This window comes from Callithrix jacchus, chromosome 1 (assembly GCF_049354715.1).
Source record: "Callithrix jacchus isolate 240 chromosome 1, calJac240_pri, whole genome shotgun sequence".
Taxonomy (NCBI): Eukaryota; Metazoa; Chordata; class Mammalia; order Primates; family Cebidae; genus Callithrix; species Callithrix jacchus.
This window is the reverse complement of record NC_133502.1, coordinates 127,594,925-127,613,774: the sequence shown is the minus strand read 5'-3', so window position 1 is coordinate 127,613,774 and position 18,850 is coordinate 127,594,925. Positions and strand designations below refer to the sequence as shown.

Genomic DNA, 18,850 nt, shown 5'->3' with positions numbered 1-18,850 from the left:
TTTTATATCCTTTAACAAATCTAAAGTTTCAAATCTAACAACCGAGGTGTAATTTTCTCAACATTCTATAAATATTATTTTTCAAAATAAAGGGACTATCAAAATCTACTTTTTGTGTATTAAAAAATATTCCTTAAATTAATTTTGGAATCTCCCATTATGATTATTAAAAACAAAAAAGTATAAAACACTTGACCATAAAGCAATAATCCCAAGTAAGCATGTGTTTAACACTGATTCACTGGGATCTTCTCAGTCTCCGTGTGTGTGTGTGTGTGTTAGATCTGTTCTGTTCAAGTGACTTGCCTATTTATAGACGTGCCAATGTAGAAGCTAGCATAATAGAGGCAAAAGATTTCAATCTCCATGACTTCAATCTTTTGAAAGATTTCAGTCTTCATGATTTTCAATATTACACAAGACTGAAGATCTGGCCAGATTTCAAACAAATGTTGAGGTTCCTCTCAGCATTCCAATTATGATTATTTCTACCATTAACCAATCTAAAAATTGTAAAGCTAGTGAATCTTGTTTACTCTTTCAAAAATTAACAATTGATTTAACTAAAAGTTGATGAGCAACAGTATGGCAAATTGGTTAAGAATGTCATGGGTTCAAATCCAGCTATACCAATTATTAGCTGTGTGACTCTAGGAAAGTTACTCAAACTCTGTGCTTTAGTTCCTAAGAATGGTGGTTGTAAGGGCAGTTTGTGAATATACAGTGGGTTACTCAATATTATGCAAGTAGTGAATGGAATAATGACTGGTACATAATAAACGTATGTAAATACTGGCTATTTTATTAGCTATTAGTTTGTTCAAGAAGATACCAGTTTTCAGACGAACAGACTACTTTAAACCTATTTAGCACAGGACACAAAGAATAAAAAAAAAAATATTCCAAAGCATTAACCAGTTTATCTAAAGGCCTATAACTGACTTGTTCAACAGAGCTCAGAATATGATGAAGCTGGCAAATGTAACATAAAACACTCCCCTTTGAAACTTGCAGCACCATAAGTGAAATTCATTAACTGAGTATCTTTCTGCAATGAACTTATGGTCATGAATCAGAAAACAAATGCCAATTAAATATAATTAATGAAAAACCAAAGATAAATATCTTATAATCAAAAGATCATTAAACCTCAAATCTAGCAATGACAAATATTTATAACGTAAATTCCATATCTAAGATATCTATGAGTCATTATGTGTTTCAGTAAAGTTTTATAAATTCTAATATACAGTCTTCATACATTTCCAGTTTTTTTGTTTTGTTTTGTTTTGTTTTGTTTTTTTGAGACAGAGGCCTGCTGTGTCACCTAGACTAGAGTGCAGTGCTGCAATCTAGGCTCACTGCAACTTCTGCCTCCCGGGTTCAAGCAATTCTTGTACCTCAGCCCCTCAGGTATCTGGGACTATAGGCACACACCAAGCCCGGCTTTTGCATTTCAGTAGAGACAAGGTTTCACTATGTTGCCCAGACTGGTCTTGAACTCCTGGCCTCCAGTGATCCACCTGCCTCTGCCTTCCCAAAGTGCTAGAAGTACAGGTGTGAATCACTGTGCCCAGCCATATTACCACTATTTTAGTTACAGTTTCTACACTATTTATAAATGATATCTGTCTCATATACTGCTGCTGTTTTCTAATTTTGTTTCTGTAAAGAAAATCTACTGGTTTTATATTCTGATCTGTCTGTCCCCCTCATTGAAGTCTCTTATCCATTCTGAAAGAACTTGGCAGTAAATTATCTTGTATTTTCTAATTGTCTACAGATATTAAGAGCTTTAAGTTTTTATCTTATTATACACACATAATTTTATTTCTTTTCTTGAATTGATAATGGCCAGAACCTCCGGAAGACTAGTAAAGCTGATGTCAGACAATTTTCTTATCACTAATTTCAATGGACTTGCTTGTAAATCTGACTTAATCATTACAAAATCCTCTTTGTCCTATGTAAGGCTTTTCACTTTGTATTCTGTATTGTCTATCTTGGATGAAGATATTAACACATTCTGTGTCTTCTTAATCATTTATCTAGCTTTTCATTTTCATCATTAATTTTCAACTTCAGGTTTGTCTCTTGAAAACAGTACACAAGTGGATTTTTTAGACCCAATATGAGCATTTATTTGATAAGGGAATTTAATTCATTCACAGTAATTGTGGTAACAGGCATACTTGATGTAGTTCCTAAAATCTTATTTGATGCAGTATTTGTCATTTTAAAACATTTTTTTTCCTTTGTCATATTATTTCGAAATTATAGAAGACTGATTGTTACCAACAAGGTAACATTTAAGCTTATTTTTCTGTCAACATCTAGAACTACTCAGTTGCCAAAAAATACTCCATTCTAGCACGTTCTCACTCTTCACACTATCATATTACCACTACTCACCCCCACTTACTCCCCATGTTTTAACTGGCTAGGATTTTAGGTCCAGGGAATTATCGTGTTTTATATTTTATATAAACAATTATTTAATATTACTAATAAAAAATTTTGAATATTTTGATATCATTCAATATTTCTTCTCGCTTAGATTCATTTTCAATTCTGTATGAATATATTCTTGAGACTAAGCAAGAAATATTATTGAAGTACTGAAACATTATCAAATTCTTATAAATCTGAAAAAGGCTTTATTGCCATTATTCACAAAAGGTAAAATAATGGGAATAAATATGCCAGGTTCAAAATGAGTTTTTCCAAGAAACTAGAAGATAATCCTCCAATGTATTCCAATACTCAGTGTGCTATGAATGAGAAATCTAAGGTCAATATAATTTTAAGTAAGTTTTTCTTTTCCTATTCTTCTCTGAAATCCCTTATGATTTTCTCTTTATCCTTGAGGGTCTGGAAACATGTTTAGATATTGATAAATTATCATTTGTGCTGCTTAGCTTTCAGAGGATACTAACAATCTGAAGCTTTGTGTCCTTTTTCAGCTCAGGGAAAGAGTTTTCTCCCATGTTTTAAGTTTCTGTCCTTCATTTTCTCTGTTCCTTTCACCCCAGAATTCCTATTACAAAGTTGTTAGAACACTAACTGGACCCTCCATGTCTTCACTTTTTACCACTTTCATCTTTTTGCTTTATATTATGAAATATTTAGTTGAATATTTTACAAATCACTAATTTAATCTCCATGTATATACTGTGGCAATCACATTTTTAGTTTCTAAAACCTCTTGCTTTCAAATTTCTTCTTTCTCACAGTAGGATGTTTATATACAATACAAAAACATATATACAGTATCTTTGCAACATATCTTAGGACATCAATTGTTTTTATATTACCTCCTGCTCCCTAAGTTTTCTTACTTCTAGAGACAGATGCTCTGGTTAGTCACATTGTTAAATTTTCTCATAAGTCTGGTGAGCCTTAACTATTCATTTATATTAATGAATCAAGGCCAAGGTGGTTGCAGGGAGCTAGCATAGTTTAATCCAAGAGATATAAATAAATGTTTCTTTGAATAAGACTGTCCTTTTATGTGAAGGGCTGACTGTAGAGAAGGGCTGATGAATAATGAGGCATGTCAACTTGCTGCTCCACTACAGGTTGTCTGGCCATGCATGACACAAGAATGTAGAGGACCAATCCCCACTTCGCCCTTTCCGCTCCGCTAAATAAATAAGAAAAATTTTGTTCTGGCAATAGTGGGCTTCAATGAATTTTCCCTTGAGCAAAATTCCTCCTACCTATTATGAAATTCAATTACCACAGTCTGTTTTGATTCCCGTTTCACAGCTCTTCAACATCACTAGGATCCCATCCCTTAGTGAGTTGTAGCCAGAAGCAAACCTACTGGTCCCTGATATCAGTTGAAAGCAAATAGACTCCACTGTTCTGAATGCAGTTTTGGACCCCTTCTTCTCAAACTCCACCTCATCCTTTCTGATGTTCGGTGTTCAGTGACACGCCCAGACAAATGGATTTTGTTGCAGTACATGAGTAACTATCACAGTGGCAGGGTTTGAGCTGAAAAGTTAAAACAATTCTGAGAATTTTAAGTAATTTCGAATCTGTAGACTGATCAGAAGTAACAGTCCAACATTAGTACCCAGGAGTACCAGGAAATTAACACAGAACTACTTCCCTGTGTATAAACTCTAGGCTTTTTCACACAACCACGAAAACACCCAAGGGTTCAAATGCCAGTTGAAAGCTTTTTATCTTACAGATATATATGTAAGGTTTATAAAGAAGAAATAAACATACTGCCACAGGATGGGGTACGTGCAACTTGACCTTGCATTTCGGTTGTGTTTCTCTTCGTCTAATTGCTTCATGCTGGCAGACTCATCCCAATTTTTCTCCAGGCATAATCGAAGCCATGGCTACCGGGGAATAGTAGTACACTACTTCTTATCTATAAACTCTTTATTAAAAGTACTGTACATTCTGGCTTCTTTTTGCTGGTGTGGAGAACACAGGAAGCCGACTGACTTCAGGGGGTAGCAATTCATAGAATTCAGTAACAACAGAGCAGAGTATAAAGTGCCCAAAGACTCTTTGTGCAAGTTCTTTTATAGAATATATTTTCTCTTTTTCTCACAGCAGTAACTTACAGACCATTAAATTTCACACATTTCCTATTCATTTTCCATGTTAAAATATGGCTTCTGACCCTGAGTAGAACTATCACAGGATTCTGCCCTGTAACTCAACTTTTACTATTTGAAAATATATGACTTTTTAAAGACCAGCAAGTCATGGGCCATGAACCTATTTCAGTGATTTCAAATGGCTTAAATGTGTACATTTTTACACATGGGAAAAAACTGAAGCTCTGAAAATATCACAAAGAATAAAATAATTGAAGATTGCAATTGTCCCTATTAAGCAAGACCTTTAACTAGACTTAATAACCAAAATGTAAAAAGAAAATAAAATACCTCGGTGTTGTAAGATGCTAGTAAAAGCAAAGCAAAGCAAATAAACATGACTCTATTCCCACTGCCAAACAGGAGAAAAGCAGCACATAACAAGAGTTTGATAAACGCTCTGAGCGTTGCAAAACTCAAATTGTTAATAAGCTCATCATTGGGGATAGGTTTTAGGGAAGGAACCTGTGGATCTCTAAACTCAAATTTATGAGCTTTTGCTCTCTGGCATATTCTATTTTATAAATCAGTCAAAAATAAATTGATACACCTTATACATAGTATTTAGAGTTATTCCATTGAAAGTGACATACTAAACTATTTACACTTTTATTTTAGACCCATTCGACCTATCTACAAATTACTAATCTTTGTGGTTAATGTTCAGTTCAGATACCTAAGTATTTAACCTTGCCATAAACCCTTAAACCTTATGGATAGAAACATAGGAGGAAAACACATTTTCTCAGGTCTTAAAACCACAAAAAAGTTTCCTTCATTTCCAAAAAAATATCATCTTTTGTTAGGTATTCCCTCTACAAGTAATTATAAGATACTATTAAACACCAAATAACTCTCTACACACCAGGTGGCCAGAGACTTCAGGCAGCCTGAGCCAAGACAACTAGCTGGCTGCCAGAACGCTGAGAGAGGATATTACTATCTCGGCACACCTACCCCATATACAGCATTTCGGTGTCCCCCAAAAGACAGACTGAAAAGTTCTGCTTTATATTTCTTACCTGTTTAGCACATTCTCACTTCTCCAACCAGGACAGTATCTATTCTTCCTTTTCAGAACCATCTCACCCCATTCCACATGAATCTAGTGGCAGAAACCAGTTTTAGGGCCTGATACTTCACCTACTTCTATTCTACCCAGGATGGCCAAGTAAAGTGCCCCATTATCCCATCGTGATGGTTGATCCAATGTGGACGCATGACCTAAGCAAGGCCAATCTGAGCTTTCTTAACTTCTCTCTTTCCTTTCGAATTCTGAATATAAGATTATAAGGCTTTGGTCTTCCTGCTAATTCACAGAGAAAATAAATTGTACCTTGAAAACACTGTCCAGACCAGGAATGTCCTAAATACCAGAGCTATTAAAAATTAGAAAGGATTTTGAATGTTCCCAACATGCACACACAAAAATGATAATGTTTGAGGTGATGGATACACTATTACTCCAATTTGATCACTGAACATTTTATACATATATCAAAATATCACTCTGCATCCCACAACTATGTACAATTAAGTGTCAACTAAAAATAAAGGGGAAAAACTGTTTATAGAAGCTTAAGATGGATTTCTGTTATAATCCAAAGTATCACACTAGATCAAATTTCCTGTGTGTGCATGTGTGTGTACATATAGACAGATGCAATATATGTTTCAGATCAGTGGTATAGACATATCAAGCTAACCCACTGTATAACTTCAAGGGAATCCTTCTTTAGATAATCTCCAGGCATTATCTGCATTAACTATCTAGAGATCATCCTACCAGGTGTCAACATTGAAAGAATACATTGGTTAGAAGTACAATTACTACAGAAAATATAACAACAGATAAAGCAGAAAGCAAGCTGAACTGATTCACATTATGTAGACACAATGAAATCAAAGTATTTTGAGTACATTACAGATCCACTTGCAGAATCAGGACAGATGACGTCTAGTTAGAGTGAAAACTTTTTGTGAGATATCTGCAGTTGTTTACATGACAAAAAGGAATGACTATGACAATTTGAGGTTAAAAAGGAATTCCAAATACATTAACTTCATATCTTTTTTTTTTCCTTTTGTGACAGAGTCCAAGGCAAAAGTGCAGTGGCATGATCTTGGCTCACTGCAACCTCCACCTCCCAGGTTCAAGCAATTCTCCTGCCTCAGTCTCCCGAGTAGCTGGGATTGTAGTGTGCATCACTGCACCCAACTCATTTTTGGATTTTAGTTGAGACAAGGTTTTGCCATGTTGGCCAGGCTGGTCTTAAACTCTTGACTTCAAGTGATTCACCCACCTCAGCCTCCAAAACTGCTGGGTTTACAAGCATAAGTCACTGTACTCAGATAACTTCATTTCTCAAACACATTTGCCCCTTTTCTACCACCAAATTTTTTCCTCTAGGAACACATCACTTTTCCATTGGGAGATGGAAGGTTTCTTCATCATTCTTGAAAAGAAATACAAATATAGATACTCATAAACAGAGGATAACAAAACATCAAATCTACCTGGTTAGAAAACCTTTCCTTTATAGGAAATGCATTCAAGAGATTCCATCAATTGGAGGAAAAAAAGTCACAGATTATTATGCTAAATATGTGGTTAGTATAAAAGGACGGGGGGAAAAAAAAGACTTATTAATGCCTGAATGCTTTCTCATTACACTCTTAAGTTCTGTGCAGATAGAAAGAAAAATTGTTTAGCCTCACATCCTAGCATGCAGATCTGTACCACACATAGCAAAGAGTCAATATTTTTTAGCTTATTAAATGACTCAATAAAGATAGTATCAAACTGCAAGAAGTTCAAAAGATATTAATGTCTATTGTACAGGCTCCTTTATTCTGAGTTGATTAATCTGGGTCCGCTTTAAATGATCAACACTAGAACTAATGGATATGTATCTTGGAATACGTTCCAAGAGTTAGCAAAAGCATTACAAAATAGCAAAAACCACTAAAAAACTGGAAGAACCAGAATAGCACCATGTGCAGATTTCCTTGAGAAGTGTGCTTTCATTTAAAAAACGTTTGCATCATTAAGCATACAACAACTCAGAGTCAGGAAAAAGAAGAACAAATTGGAAGGATAAAGATAGCAAAAAAAAAAAAAAAATCACCATCAACCCATAATTTAAAACTTTCATGCCCACAAAACAGGAATATGCTACAATTCCAATAATTAAGCTTTCTTCTCATTACTGTTTCATTATTCTCTTGCTTTACCTGGGACGAATCTGCTTGGGCTAATTCTGTAGTGACATTCAGTATTTGGTGAAGATTTTGTCCTTTGTCTTCAACAAGGAGGTGAGCCAGCAGAAGAAAAGCAGGTACAGGCATCACAGTAGTAATTGGAAGCAAGGACTCTACTGAAGCCAACCAGTCCCTTGCAGCAGACACATCTCTCATTACTTCAAGAATCCTCCAGGTTGTAAATATTGAACCATACATACTGGTTACAGGGCACACAAGCTTGTAGGAGAGCTGAAAAATAAAGACAAGAGAGGAATAAATAAGTGAGATAAATATATGTGTCAGAAACACATTTCTGGCAATCTTATATTTCATTGTAAGATATCACTCCTTCCAAAAAAATAAATACAAATTGAATTACTGCCAAAATCCATTCTGCACATATTTGAGGTAATAGGATTACACATAGAAAAGAGTTGTTAGATGGAACTCTAGAAGAGTTTTATCACAACTTTTCCTAATAGTTACCATTCATTCCCCATTAAGGCGGAAAATAGGAATCAATATACAAGATGCAGAGGGCAACTGAGTTTGGAAAAAGCTACTCTCACTAAAAAAGTATTCACCAATGAGAAGAAAGAGATAGAAAAAAATACTTTATTTGCCCATCTCCAGGCCCTAAGCAGAAGCAATCTAGGGCAGATGGCAGACTTGGACTGAAGACAATTCATTTCTGTAACAGATCGCATGTTGATAGGATCAAAGTTAGTTCAGCTGGAGCCTGAGAATTCATTAATAATTGTAACTTCCGCAATAAGAAATAGCCTGACAGCTCTTAACTGAAATAATACCCAGAAATGACATTAGGCTAAGTTAATCTGAGAAATGGCTCCTCAAAGAAATAAAATAATGCAGTCAGGGCCAAAGGGTAGCCAAGCTGAGCTCTGTAAATAAACAGCTCAGGAGGTCATAGACATTAAAGAATCATTAGACATTGCTTGCTAATAAAGTAATTCAAATCATGTAGAGTGCTTTATGACAGATTAGAAATCTCTAGATTATAACTTTCTGGTTAATAGAGGCTGACTTATATAAATTAGGATAACAATTGAAAGGATGGAAAGTACAAGTTAAGCTTTATAAAATTTTTACATAACAGCTTTGAGATATAATTTCCATAATATAAAATGCACCGTTTTAAGGTTTATAACTTATTGGATTTTATTAATTCATTCCTAGAGTTGTGTAACCATTATCACTATCATCACTATCTACTTTTAGAACATTTTCATCAGCACAAACAAAAATCCCATACCCATTTATAGTCACTCCTTACTCCCCCACCTCCAGCCTTGGCTATCACTAATCCACTTCGGTTCCATACTGGCCATTTCATATAATTGGAAACACCTAATATGTGGTCCTTTGTGACGGGCTTCTTTCACTCAGCATGTTTTCAAGGTTCATCCACATTGTAACTTTTATCAACAATTCATTTATTTTTACTGCCAAATAACATTCTATTGTATGGATATACCATATTTTGTTTATCCAAATTTCTGTTGATGGATAACTGGGGTGCTTCCACTTTGGGGCCATAATAAATGATGATGCTATGAACACTCCTGTAAAAGTTTTTGTGAGGTTTTAAGTGTTCAGTTTTCTTGAGTATATACCTAAGAGTAGATAAAAATTTGACAATTAAATGCCACAGTAAAAACAAATGAGGAAGCTCTCACTGTACAGACATGAAGATTCCCCCAAGTGAAAATATAACATACAGATAGTGTGACTAGAATGCTACCAATTCTTCTGTTTCAAAGAGGTTGAAGGAAAAAAGACAATATATTTGTAGTTGCCTGTATATGCAAAGAAAAGTATGTGGAGAAATACAGAAGAAATTAGTAACCATTAAATCATCGTCTGCTTTGGAGAGTGAGAACTAGACTGCTAAAATCAAGGGCAAGAAGGAAGCATGCATTATATCCAACTTAATACTGTCTGAACCATTGGAATGTATCACTATTTCAAGAAAATTACAAATTTTAAAAATTAAGTAAGATCTAAGTTTATATAGCTCTAGCTCTCTAATAATATTTTTCTTCCCAAGAAGATAGAATTCATTAACAACCATGGCCAAGTTTTTTAGACTAATGACAAACAGCATAAATCAGAAAAGACCAGGACTTCCGCACAGCCATGCCAGCTATCAGCCATTATGCAATTTTTCTAAGCCTTACTTTACTCACTTGTAAAATGTAAGTAATGACTACCTTCCTGCCTAGGTTATTGAGTACATAATAAGATAATATCTATAAAACACATAGTACAGTGCCTTAAGTTACAAAATACAAGGAAACAGTATTACTGTCATCTTCAGGAGAGAACAATAAAACTCATGAATATGAGTGTAATTTGGAATTACCATGAACCACAAGTTGAGTAAAAGCAACAACATAACAGAGACATGTAAGAGTAAACAATAAAACAGAAAGCAATCCTAGGTTAATTGATCTGTTATATCCAGGTTTAGGCTCTTATTTTTATTTATCTGTTTGCCTAAGGTTAGAGCAGCAGGAGAAATTGTCCCATTGAGTGACAGCTGCCACTGGCACAGTCCCAGGGCAAGGATACAATCAAAGGTTTTTTTTCTCAGCACCAGCTACCAAATCCTGGCCCCATAGCCTCAGGGAGGGCCTGTGAAAGTGCTTGTAAGCTTTGTCCTTTAGAGAAGAAAGTAGGTGTTTAAAAATAAAAGGTTTATGTTATGTGAATTAGGTATCAAAAAATTTTTTTAAAAAACATAGGAAAATACATTTAAATAAATACTGGGTGGTTGTAAAACATCTTTTATAAGTAATCAAGAATCTTTATTTTTAAAAGCATTTAATAAAAATGTTCAGATACATTAAGTAGTAACAGTAAGAGAGACATCTGATAGTACTTCTTTGTCAAAACAGATCTGAAAAAGAAATTGTGAACAATATTGATTTTCATTAACCGTAAAGAATGGCATTAATCTGTAATATGACTAAAACAGACTTAACAAAACTAGAGAGCAGGTATGGGAACTCAAACTTACAGACCGTTGAAAGGAAGATAGATTTTTGCTAGAGGATATTAATCTCTCACCAGACAAGCAGAAGACTGGACTACATAAAGCCTCAAGAGAGCCTTTCTAGCTCTGTACCTCTATGAAGACTCTACACAAGAGTTGAGAGACTTGGGAGTGGCTGATTATAATCAAGCAGCAACACACGCCATCCTCAGTCCCAAGTCTTTCAGATGATGATAGAAGCACAACATCTAAGACTGCCTAATTCCTTTGTTAAGTTTCTACCAGAAGCCTATAAAAAAAGTTTGTTTCAATTTACCATTAATTCACAGTTTGTTTCCCAGTAAATCTGAAATGGAACTGTTATTTATTCCCAAGTTCAGCACAAAGATGAGAAAATACTGTGCCAAAAAAACAAAGAAAACAAAATTAAAGTGCAGGTAACAGGACACAGGCTCTAAAATCAAACAGTCAAAATCTGAACTCCAACTCTACCCTTTACTACCTGTGTAATACAGACAAGTTAACCTCTCTCATCTCAGTTTCCTAGCTTGTAAAACAAGTATTTTAAGAATACCATCAGGGAAGTGCAAAACAAAACCACAGTGAAATATCACTTCACACACACTAGGATGGCTAAATCAAAAAGACAGACAATAACAACAGTTGGAGAGGAGGGGAAGAAATTGGAACCCTCATACACTGCTGGTGGGAATGTGTAATAGTGCAGCCCCTTTGGAAAACAATCTGGCCATTCCCCCAAACAGTGAAACATAGAGTAATCATCTAATCTAGCAATTCTACTCCTTAGCAGCTACTCAAGAGAAATGAAGACATTTGTCCACACAAAAATGGATATATTAATGGTTATAGCAGCATTATTCGTAATAGCCAAAAAGTGGAAAAGAGCCAAAAATTCATCAACAAAAGAACAGGAAAATAAAATGTAAGGTATCCATGCAAAGGACTATTAGCCCTAAGAGAAAATGAGGCACTGCTACATGGTACACGCTACAACATGGACAAACCTTGAAAACATTATACTAAGTGAAAAAAAGCCAGTCACAAAGGACCAAATATTGTAAGATTATATTTGAAGGAAATGCCCAGAATAGGCAAATCCCTAGAGAGACAGCAAATAGATTATAGATTGCCTAGCCTGAGGGGTGAGGAAGAAACAGGGGAATTAGGGAGTGATGACTACAAGTGCAGGGGGTTTTTAGGTAATAAAAATGTTCTAAAGTTGATTGTGGTGATGAATATATGATGCTGTGAATATATGAAAAGCTATCGAATTGTACACTTTAAATGAGTGAAGTGCATATGGGAATTACATTTCAATAAAGCTACTAAAAAATAATTGGGTTCCCACTGCACAACAGTAAGTTATTTACCTTCTTTATGCCTCAGTTAACTCTTAAGTAAAATGAGAACAACAATTGTAACTACTTCAAAGAGTGTGGGATAAATTCAAATTAGTTAATATATACTAAAGTACTTAAAATGAAGCCTGCATATATAAAGTGCTCAATAAACAACCTGATGTAGGTGGTGTTTGGTTACCCATTTCACCAGGCCCCAGATACCAGATAGATTCAGTCACTAGTCCAAGGCCACGCAGCCAGAAATAAGAAAGAAAGAATAGAGAGTGAGAGAGAGGAGTGAGAGAAACAAAGAGGGGAGAGGGGGAGAGGGGGAGAGGGGGAGGGGGAGATGGGGAGATGTGGGAGAGGGGGAGGAGGAGGAGAGGGGGAGAGGGGGGAGAGGGGGAAGAGGGGGAAGAGCGGAGGGGAAGAGAGGGGGAGATGGGAGAGGGGGTGGGGAGAGGGGGGAGGGGAGGAGGAGGAGAAGGGGAGGAAAAGAGGGAGGGGGAGGGAGAGGGAGGAAAGAGAGAGGTGAGAGAGGAGAGAGAGAGAGGGAGAGGAGAGAGGGGAGAGAGGAGAAAGAGAGGAGAGAGGAGAAAGAGAGGAGAGAAGAGAGGGAGAAGAGGAGAGAGGGAGGAGAGGAGAGAGGAGGGAGAGGGGGGAGGGGGAAGAGGGGCCAGGGGAGGGGGGAAGAGGGAGTGGGAGAGGGGGAGTGGGAGAGGGGAGAGAGGGAGTGGGAGAGGAGAAAAGAAACAACGCCTATTTTATAGTTTTTGTAAGAAACAGGAGTTGGCCCACATAGTAACTCCTGACATACCACACGTGTTCAATAAATGTTAACTTTAGCTATAAGTAGGACGACAATTCCTTGCAAATTTTATTATTTTCAGGAAACAAATATTCTGCTTACTATATACTACTTCAAAGCAATTTCAAATAAAATATACTTGGCACAACTTTATTACCAGAGACCCAAAAGTATCATATTTAATTTTTAAAAACACACATAGAATGAATAAACACATGGTAGACCTTAGCTCAGTCAAGCTGTCTCTAAATCATTCTGCTGACTAAAACAGTTTTATAGAGATAAATTCTGCCCTCCTGTACAATTACAAGAATTTAGCTTTTAAGTCTCCTTTTCCACTTCATCTCACCCATCCACCCTTACTCCCCTCCAAAAAAACTTTTCTGATTCTGTCTACTTCCTAAGCCAGGTATTCAATGTGTTACCTCTCTAGTCCACATCCACCCTTTTTTATCTATGTGATCCTACATCTGCGCCTTTTCAACATTTCTCCTTTGCCCTCTGGTCTAATGTTAGACCTTGTCAATGGAAAGCACAGGAAAGACCCTGCAAGGAATGGTAGAAAGGGCTTCTCTTGAGGTTCCTGTGTGCTTCTTTGATTTCTCCTACCATGACTGCTAGGGACATGCAGGATACTCCAGTGGTGGCTTCCGGTGGACCAGCTCAGCCAATTCCAGCTGGCTCACACCATGTCAAGTGGTTTCCAATGGACCAGTTCCAGCCTGTGGCACCCCAGCAAATAACATCATCTAAGAGGCCTTCACATTCTCTCCTCCCAGGTCTGACTCTCAGCATTGTCTGGGGAGACCCCCTTTTAGTTTCTTCCTTGGGAACTCTGCCTTGGTCTTAGCTTAGAGGTAGTAGCAGCTCCCTACATTTACTGCTGTAATATTCCTTAGATTTTTTTTTTATAAAGTTTTGAAACTAAACACCTCTTACTAACAATTCTTTGCATTAAGTTTTCCTTCTTCAAATTACCAGTGTGTTTTCTCTTTCCTGACTGGAATCTGACTCATACACTGATGCATTCTCTCTTTTATCCCCTACATTCTTGTGTGGGAGGGGAGGGGGCAAGGAGGAAGCATAATGTTTCAAACCCTTTAGAATTTACAACTAGTGTTCGATTTTTTAAAAAAATATTTACTTATTTATTTTGCCTAGAGAGAATCCAATAGGTAAGTTTTAAGTATCACATTTTATACCCAAGATCACACCACTGCACTCCAGCCTGCGTGACAGAGCGAGACTCTGTCTCAAAAAAAAAAATTCCAATACTCAAATAATCTTGACCTGGGGAAGCTGAGAACATTTGACTGAGTTCTGAAGAATGAGTAGTTCAGGCAGATGACATAAAAGGGCATTCTGTGCAAAAGCAAATGTTCATGAAGAGACTTGAAGAGTTTGGGGCATATTAAATTCGTAGGCGTGTTTGGAATGTAAAGTTCCAGACAGGTCCAGGAAAAAAGCCAACAGTAAAACATGGCTTAAATTTTTTAAAAGCGTGATCATATATCTACTCAAAGCCTCCTTAAAGCAGCACAGTATCATAAGGAGGCTATTTATAGCCTTAACAGTACTTTTGCCCCTCCCCTTCACCAGCTGCTAAAAAGAAAGTCCAGGTATTAGTGTTGATGAGTAAGATTCACACACATCTGAGCAAACAGCAAGCCAAGTACTTATGTATTAGAGTTGGAGTGACCCTCAGTAAATAACAGTTGTGATTTAAAGGAACAGAACTCTTGCCCTGCCCCCACTCCCATCCAAGATCCAATCAGTCTTCTATATGGGCAAACCGAGAGGTAAAGTTAAAAAGCTACTAGAATTTTTTCACCAGATTTTGTGCTCCTATTACAGCTGATACAACAACCCAATTTAATTCAAATCAATTACCTGCTACAACTTTTAGCGTTTTAGTCAAACAATTAGGATTTAGGAAGCTGTAGTATACATTCAATTTGCCTGTAATTATGGGCCAGTTTCTGCTACATGCTCAAACAAGAAATAATAATGAGTGGATTTGTGCTGCTAGAGCATTTAACATAATAGGTATCTCTGCTTTTGCAGATGAAGCCACAATCGCTCTAGTTTCTATTTACATGTGCCTCTCTTCATGGAGATTTAAGATGCTTTGCCAGCTTTATCTTATTCAATACTGATTCCAACCCCATAAAAGGAGTTGGGAAGTAATGCTACATTTTGATAAAGGCAAAACTCAGATATCAAAAGAAAAAAAGTCTGGAAAATCGAGGCTTTAGAACCCAACCACTATCCAAACCATGACAACACTTTTACATTATTGTAACAGGAAAAGTGAGACTGAAAAGGTAGAATGAGGCAGGCGGGACTGGTAAAGGAATGTGGCAGGCCTGTTGTCTTCCAGTTGAAGGCAGCAGAAGAGCGTCATACACAGGGGACACCGAGAACTATTATGCCAGGGAATATGGCAAGAGGTGCCATATTAAATAATGAAGTTTTAGTTCTTACTGACATCAGAATTTCCAGATATTTGAGGACTATTTCCCACCTTGGATTATCCCAGATCTAGCAATATGCTGTACTTAACAATATAATTTTTAAACATTATATAAAACAGATCCATGTTCTAATTATTATAAAATAGATCCATGTTCAAATATGTTAGAGAAGCATTAGGTTTAAATACAATTAGTTCCTTTTCTGCAGAATCCATCAGGATCTTTAGTATTGTGCACTGGATTATCTGAGAAAAAAGATCAAATACCATTTCCAAAACTTATTTCACAAGACTACTGTCCCTTTTATAGTCCAGATACCTGACTGAATGGTAGTCTGATTACAAACAGATGCTTCATTGGGAGGCAATATTATTGGTAGAGACCTAAATCCCCCATCGACATTTTATTTAAGAGAAACAAGGATAGATTCATTACCTTTGGGTGGTCGTCTCTGTAACATTCCTGCTGTATCATTTCTAAGAGGTTTAGAGCCAACTGCTGCCTAGAGGGACCTTCTTCATTCATAGATATACAGTCTTCCAAGGCAGTAGAAGATAGTATCTGCAGAATTGGCATCACTAGCAGCAGAGAGGACTTTGGGATTTTCTGATCCTCAGTAACAGAGAGGAGCTCCAAAGCTATACATCAAAATAATAATTCACATTTTTAAAAATTCAGCCAACCAAAACGCAATTTTGCTTAAGAGTGATATGCCAAAAAATTTTCTTCCCTTTTACAACTGGGTCAGACACATAACTAGGATGATAAATCTTATCCTAAAAGGGTTATAAAGAAACTATTATGTAAAATAAGTTGTTAATGTATGTAACTGAAAAACTGATGATACTGTTACAGAAAAGTCATAATATAAGGTAATAATCAACTATTTTTTAGATCTATACGAATTTTTTTTTAAACACAATTCAACATTCGTCCTTAATATCTTCTGAGATGCTAGTATTGCCCTCGGCAAACAGAGCTAAGAGACCAAGAATAACTGGATCAGTGGATAACAAGGTCAATGTACATACTTCCTTTACAAAGGCAGCTATGAATCATATTAGCAGATACTTAAGTAAACAGCAAAGTGAAGCAGGATTGCCCTTCAGCTGTAATAAGCCAATTGTGAAAGTCCCAAAGTTCAGAACCAAAATAATAACAACAAAAAAAAAACTTACTAAATGACTCTTTAACATAGAAACAACTCATGGAACAGATACATACAGATATACAGTAATGTAGTTACATGTAGAGTCTCTGGACTATTAACTGAATGAGTTACGGCATAAATCTACTTTTTTCACAATGTTTTTTCAAAGTGATTTAATTAACCCCAACTTACTAAACGATGTTATTCATGGGCCTTGAAGTTAAATTGTAAAAATATTCAGTTGATTTCCCACTACATCAAATATAATCCTATAAGCCTTGAATCAAGTCAATGAGTTGTCAGCACTTTTTTTTTTATATCAACTGGAGGTCAAACCTTAACATGATACCAAGTACAAACACCTGTTACTCTAACACTACTAATTTACTTTTCTTGCCTAAATATCGGTCTTAATCCATAATTGTTTCTGAGACACTATAAAAATCCATTATCTTTAATAAAACAGGAAATAAATATAATACAAATATGTTAATAACGTATAGTATAAATCTAAATATTCCAGGTAGTTTTATAAACTGCTATTGGTAATCAAGGCTACAGTTAACAATTATATAGTGTAATACATTAACATAAAAATTAACATATATATTAATCTTTTATATCTGGAATAATCAATATTCTCTTGGTTATCCTATTTCTTTGAATCTCTTTCCCCATATAATAAACAACAGTTCTTCCTTACTTTCCAACATGACATATTGACTCAGCAGTTTCCAGTATGGTTTATTCACTCTAAAGTAAGTGCAAATCAGAGACACTGGTTTACAAGAGAAAGAAAACGTCTGATAACCAGCAGATAACAAAAGTATTTGTGTATTTGATCCTGTATTGTCTTTCTCTTATATATGGACAACAATATAAAAACACAGCTTCAGAATTTGAAATGTGACTTCTCCGAGGCTTCAGAATTTTTTTGTCAAAAAAACTATTAAAATCCATTTAAATAAAATGTCTAGAAAAGACAAGTCTACAGAGACAAAAAGCAGATTAGTGTTTGTCTGGGACTGAAGGCGAAAATGAGGATTAACTACTAATGGTCACAAGAAATTTTGGGCAGATGACTGAAATGTTCTAAAACTAGACTGTGGTGCTTGTTGTACAAATCTGTAAATTTAATGGAAAACATTTTACTCTGAAATTTATGCTACATAAATTACACCTCAATAAAGCTATTTTAAAAAATAAAACTATAGCTGTCAGAAGCAGCAGCACTGGTAAATGGGAAGATTCCATGTGCACTGCTATAAGAAAATAAAAGGCAAAAACAGATTAGACTGGGGAGGGAGGGAGTAAGTGAACATACGCCAATAACCAAAAGCAGGGTACAAAATAAAGCCTAGGAGCCAGAGATACCCTCCACGTGCTAAAGCCATTTCCAAGACATGCTGTAAGTGAAAGAGCAATTCACTTCCAAAATAATGAATTAAAATTTTGGAATATAATTTTATTCCAGAAGAATAAGCTATCTCATGCACTTTTTTGAGACAGAGTTTCACTCTTGTTGCCCAGGCTGGAATGCAATGATGCAATCATAGCTCACTGAAACCTCCACATCTCACATTCAAGCAATTCTCCTGCCTCAGCCTCTCAAGTAGCTCAGATTCCAGGCTCGCACCACCATGTCCAGCTAATTTTTTGTATTTTTAGTAGAAACAGGGTTTCACCATGTTAGCTAGGCTGGTCTTAAACTCACAACCTCAGGTGATCTGCCCACCTCGGCCTCCCAAAATGCTGGGATTACAGGCATGAATCACTGCTCCCAGCCTCTCACACACTTTTTTAAAATAACAATGGCAGTTTATCAACATATCATGGCACTATACAACATAATTTAGATCTCTCATTGTTATGTGTATTATTTTGTCTCAAACTAAGCAAAGCAAGGCAACACCAATGTAAAAGCCTCATTTTAAAAGTATGACTTGTTTGCCAGTCTGCCAGATAGGGCAACTAGCTTCTTTACTACATTCTTCTTAAGTAGAACATTTTTGCCTCCCTTAGCCCCCACCTTCACTTTTTTTTCAATCAATACTGGACTGTCAAAAGAATATTATCTTTCATTTGTTCAAGCTAGATTCATACAATAACTGTAAGTTAAACTCTGTTCAATGTACGACATTTTGAATAATAAAGTGATAGAGTTTTAAATATA

At 36.0% G+C, this 18,850-nt stretch overlaps 1 protein-coding gene and 1 non-coding gene across 11 annotated transcripts in view; both read right to left on the bottom strand.

The window, feature by feature from the left end:
• The window catches only part of FOCAD (focadhesin), a 302,205-nt gene that overhangs the window by 192,409 nt on the left and 90,946 nt on the right, over window positions 1-18,850 (bottom strand). For all 10 annotated transcript variants that reach the window (XR_013534562.1, XR_013534576.1, XM_078370173.1 and 7 more), the window contains 2 exons: window positions 15,963-16,165; window positions 7,860-8,117 (listed from right to left, as the gene is read on the bottom strand). Coding sequence is in view for 8 of the 10 variants with exons in the window: in XM_078370173.1 (XP_078226299.1) it covers window positions 7,860-8,117; window positions 15,963-16,165 (461 nt within the window). In the remaining 2 variants the exon portion in view is untranslated. The remainder of the gene's footprint in view (window positions 1-7,859; window positions 8,118-15,962; window positions 16,166-18,850) is intronic.
• Window positions 10,408-10,538, bottom strand: LOC118148415 (small nucleolar RNA SNORA30/SNORA37 family). Its single transcript, XR_004735222.1, has one exon. It is a non-coding gene; the product is annotated as a small nucleolar RNA SNORA30/SNORA37 family (small nucleolar RNA).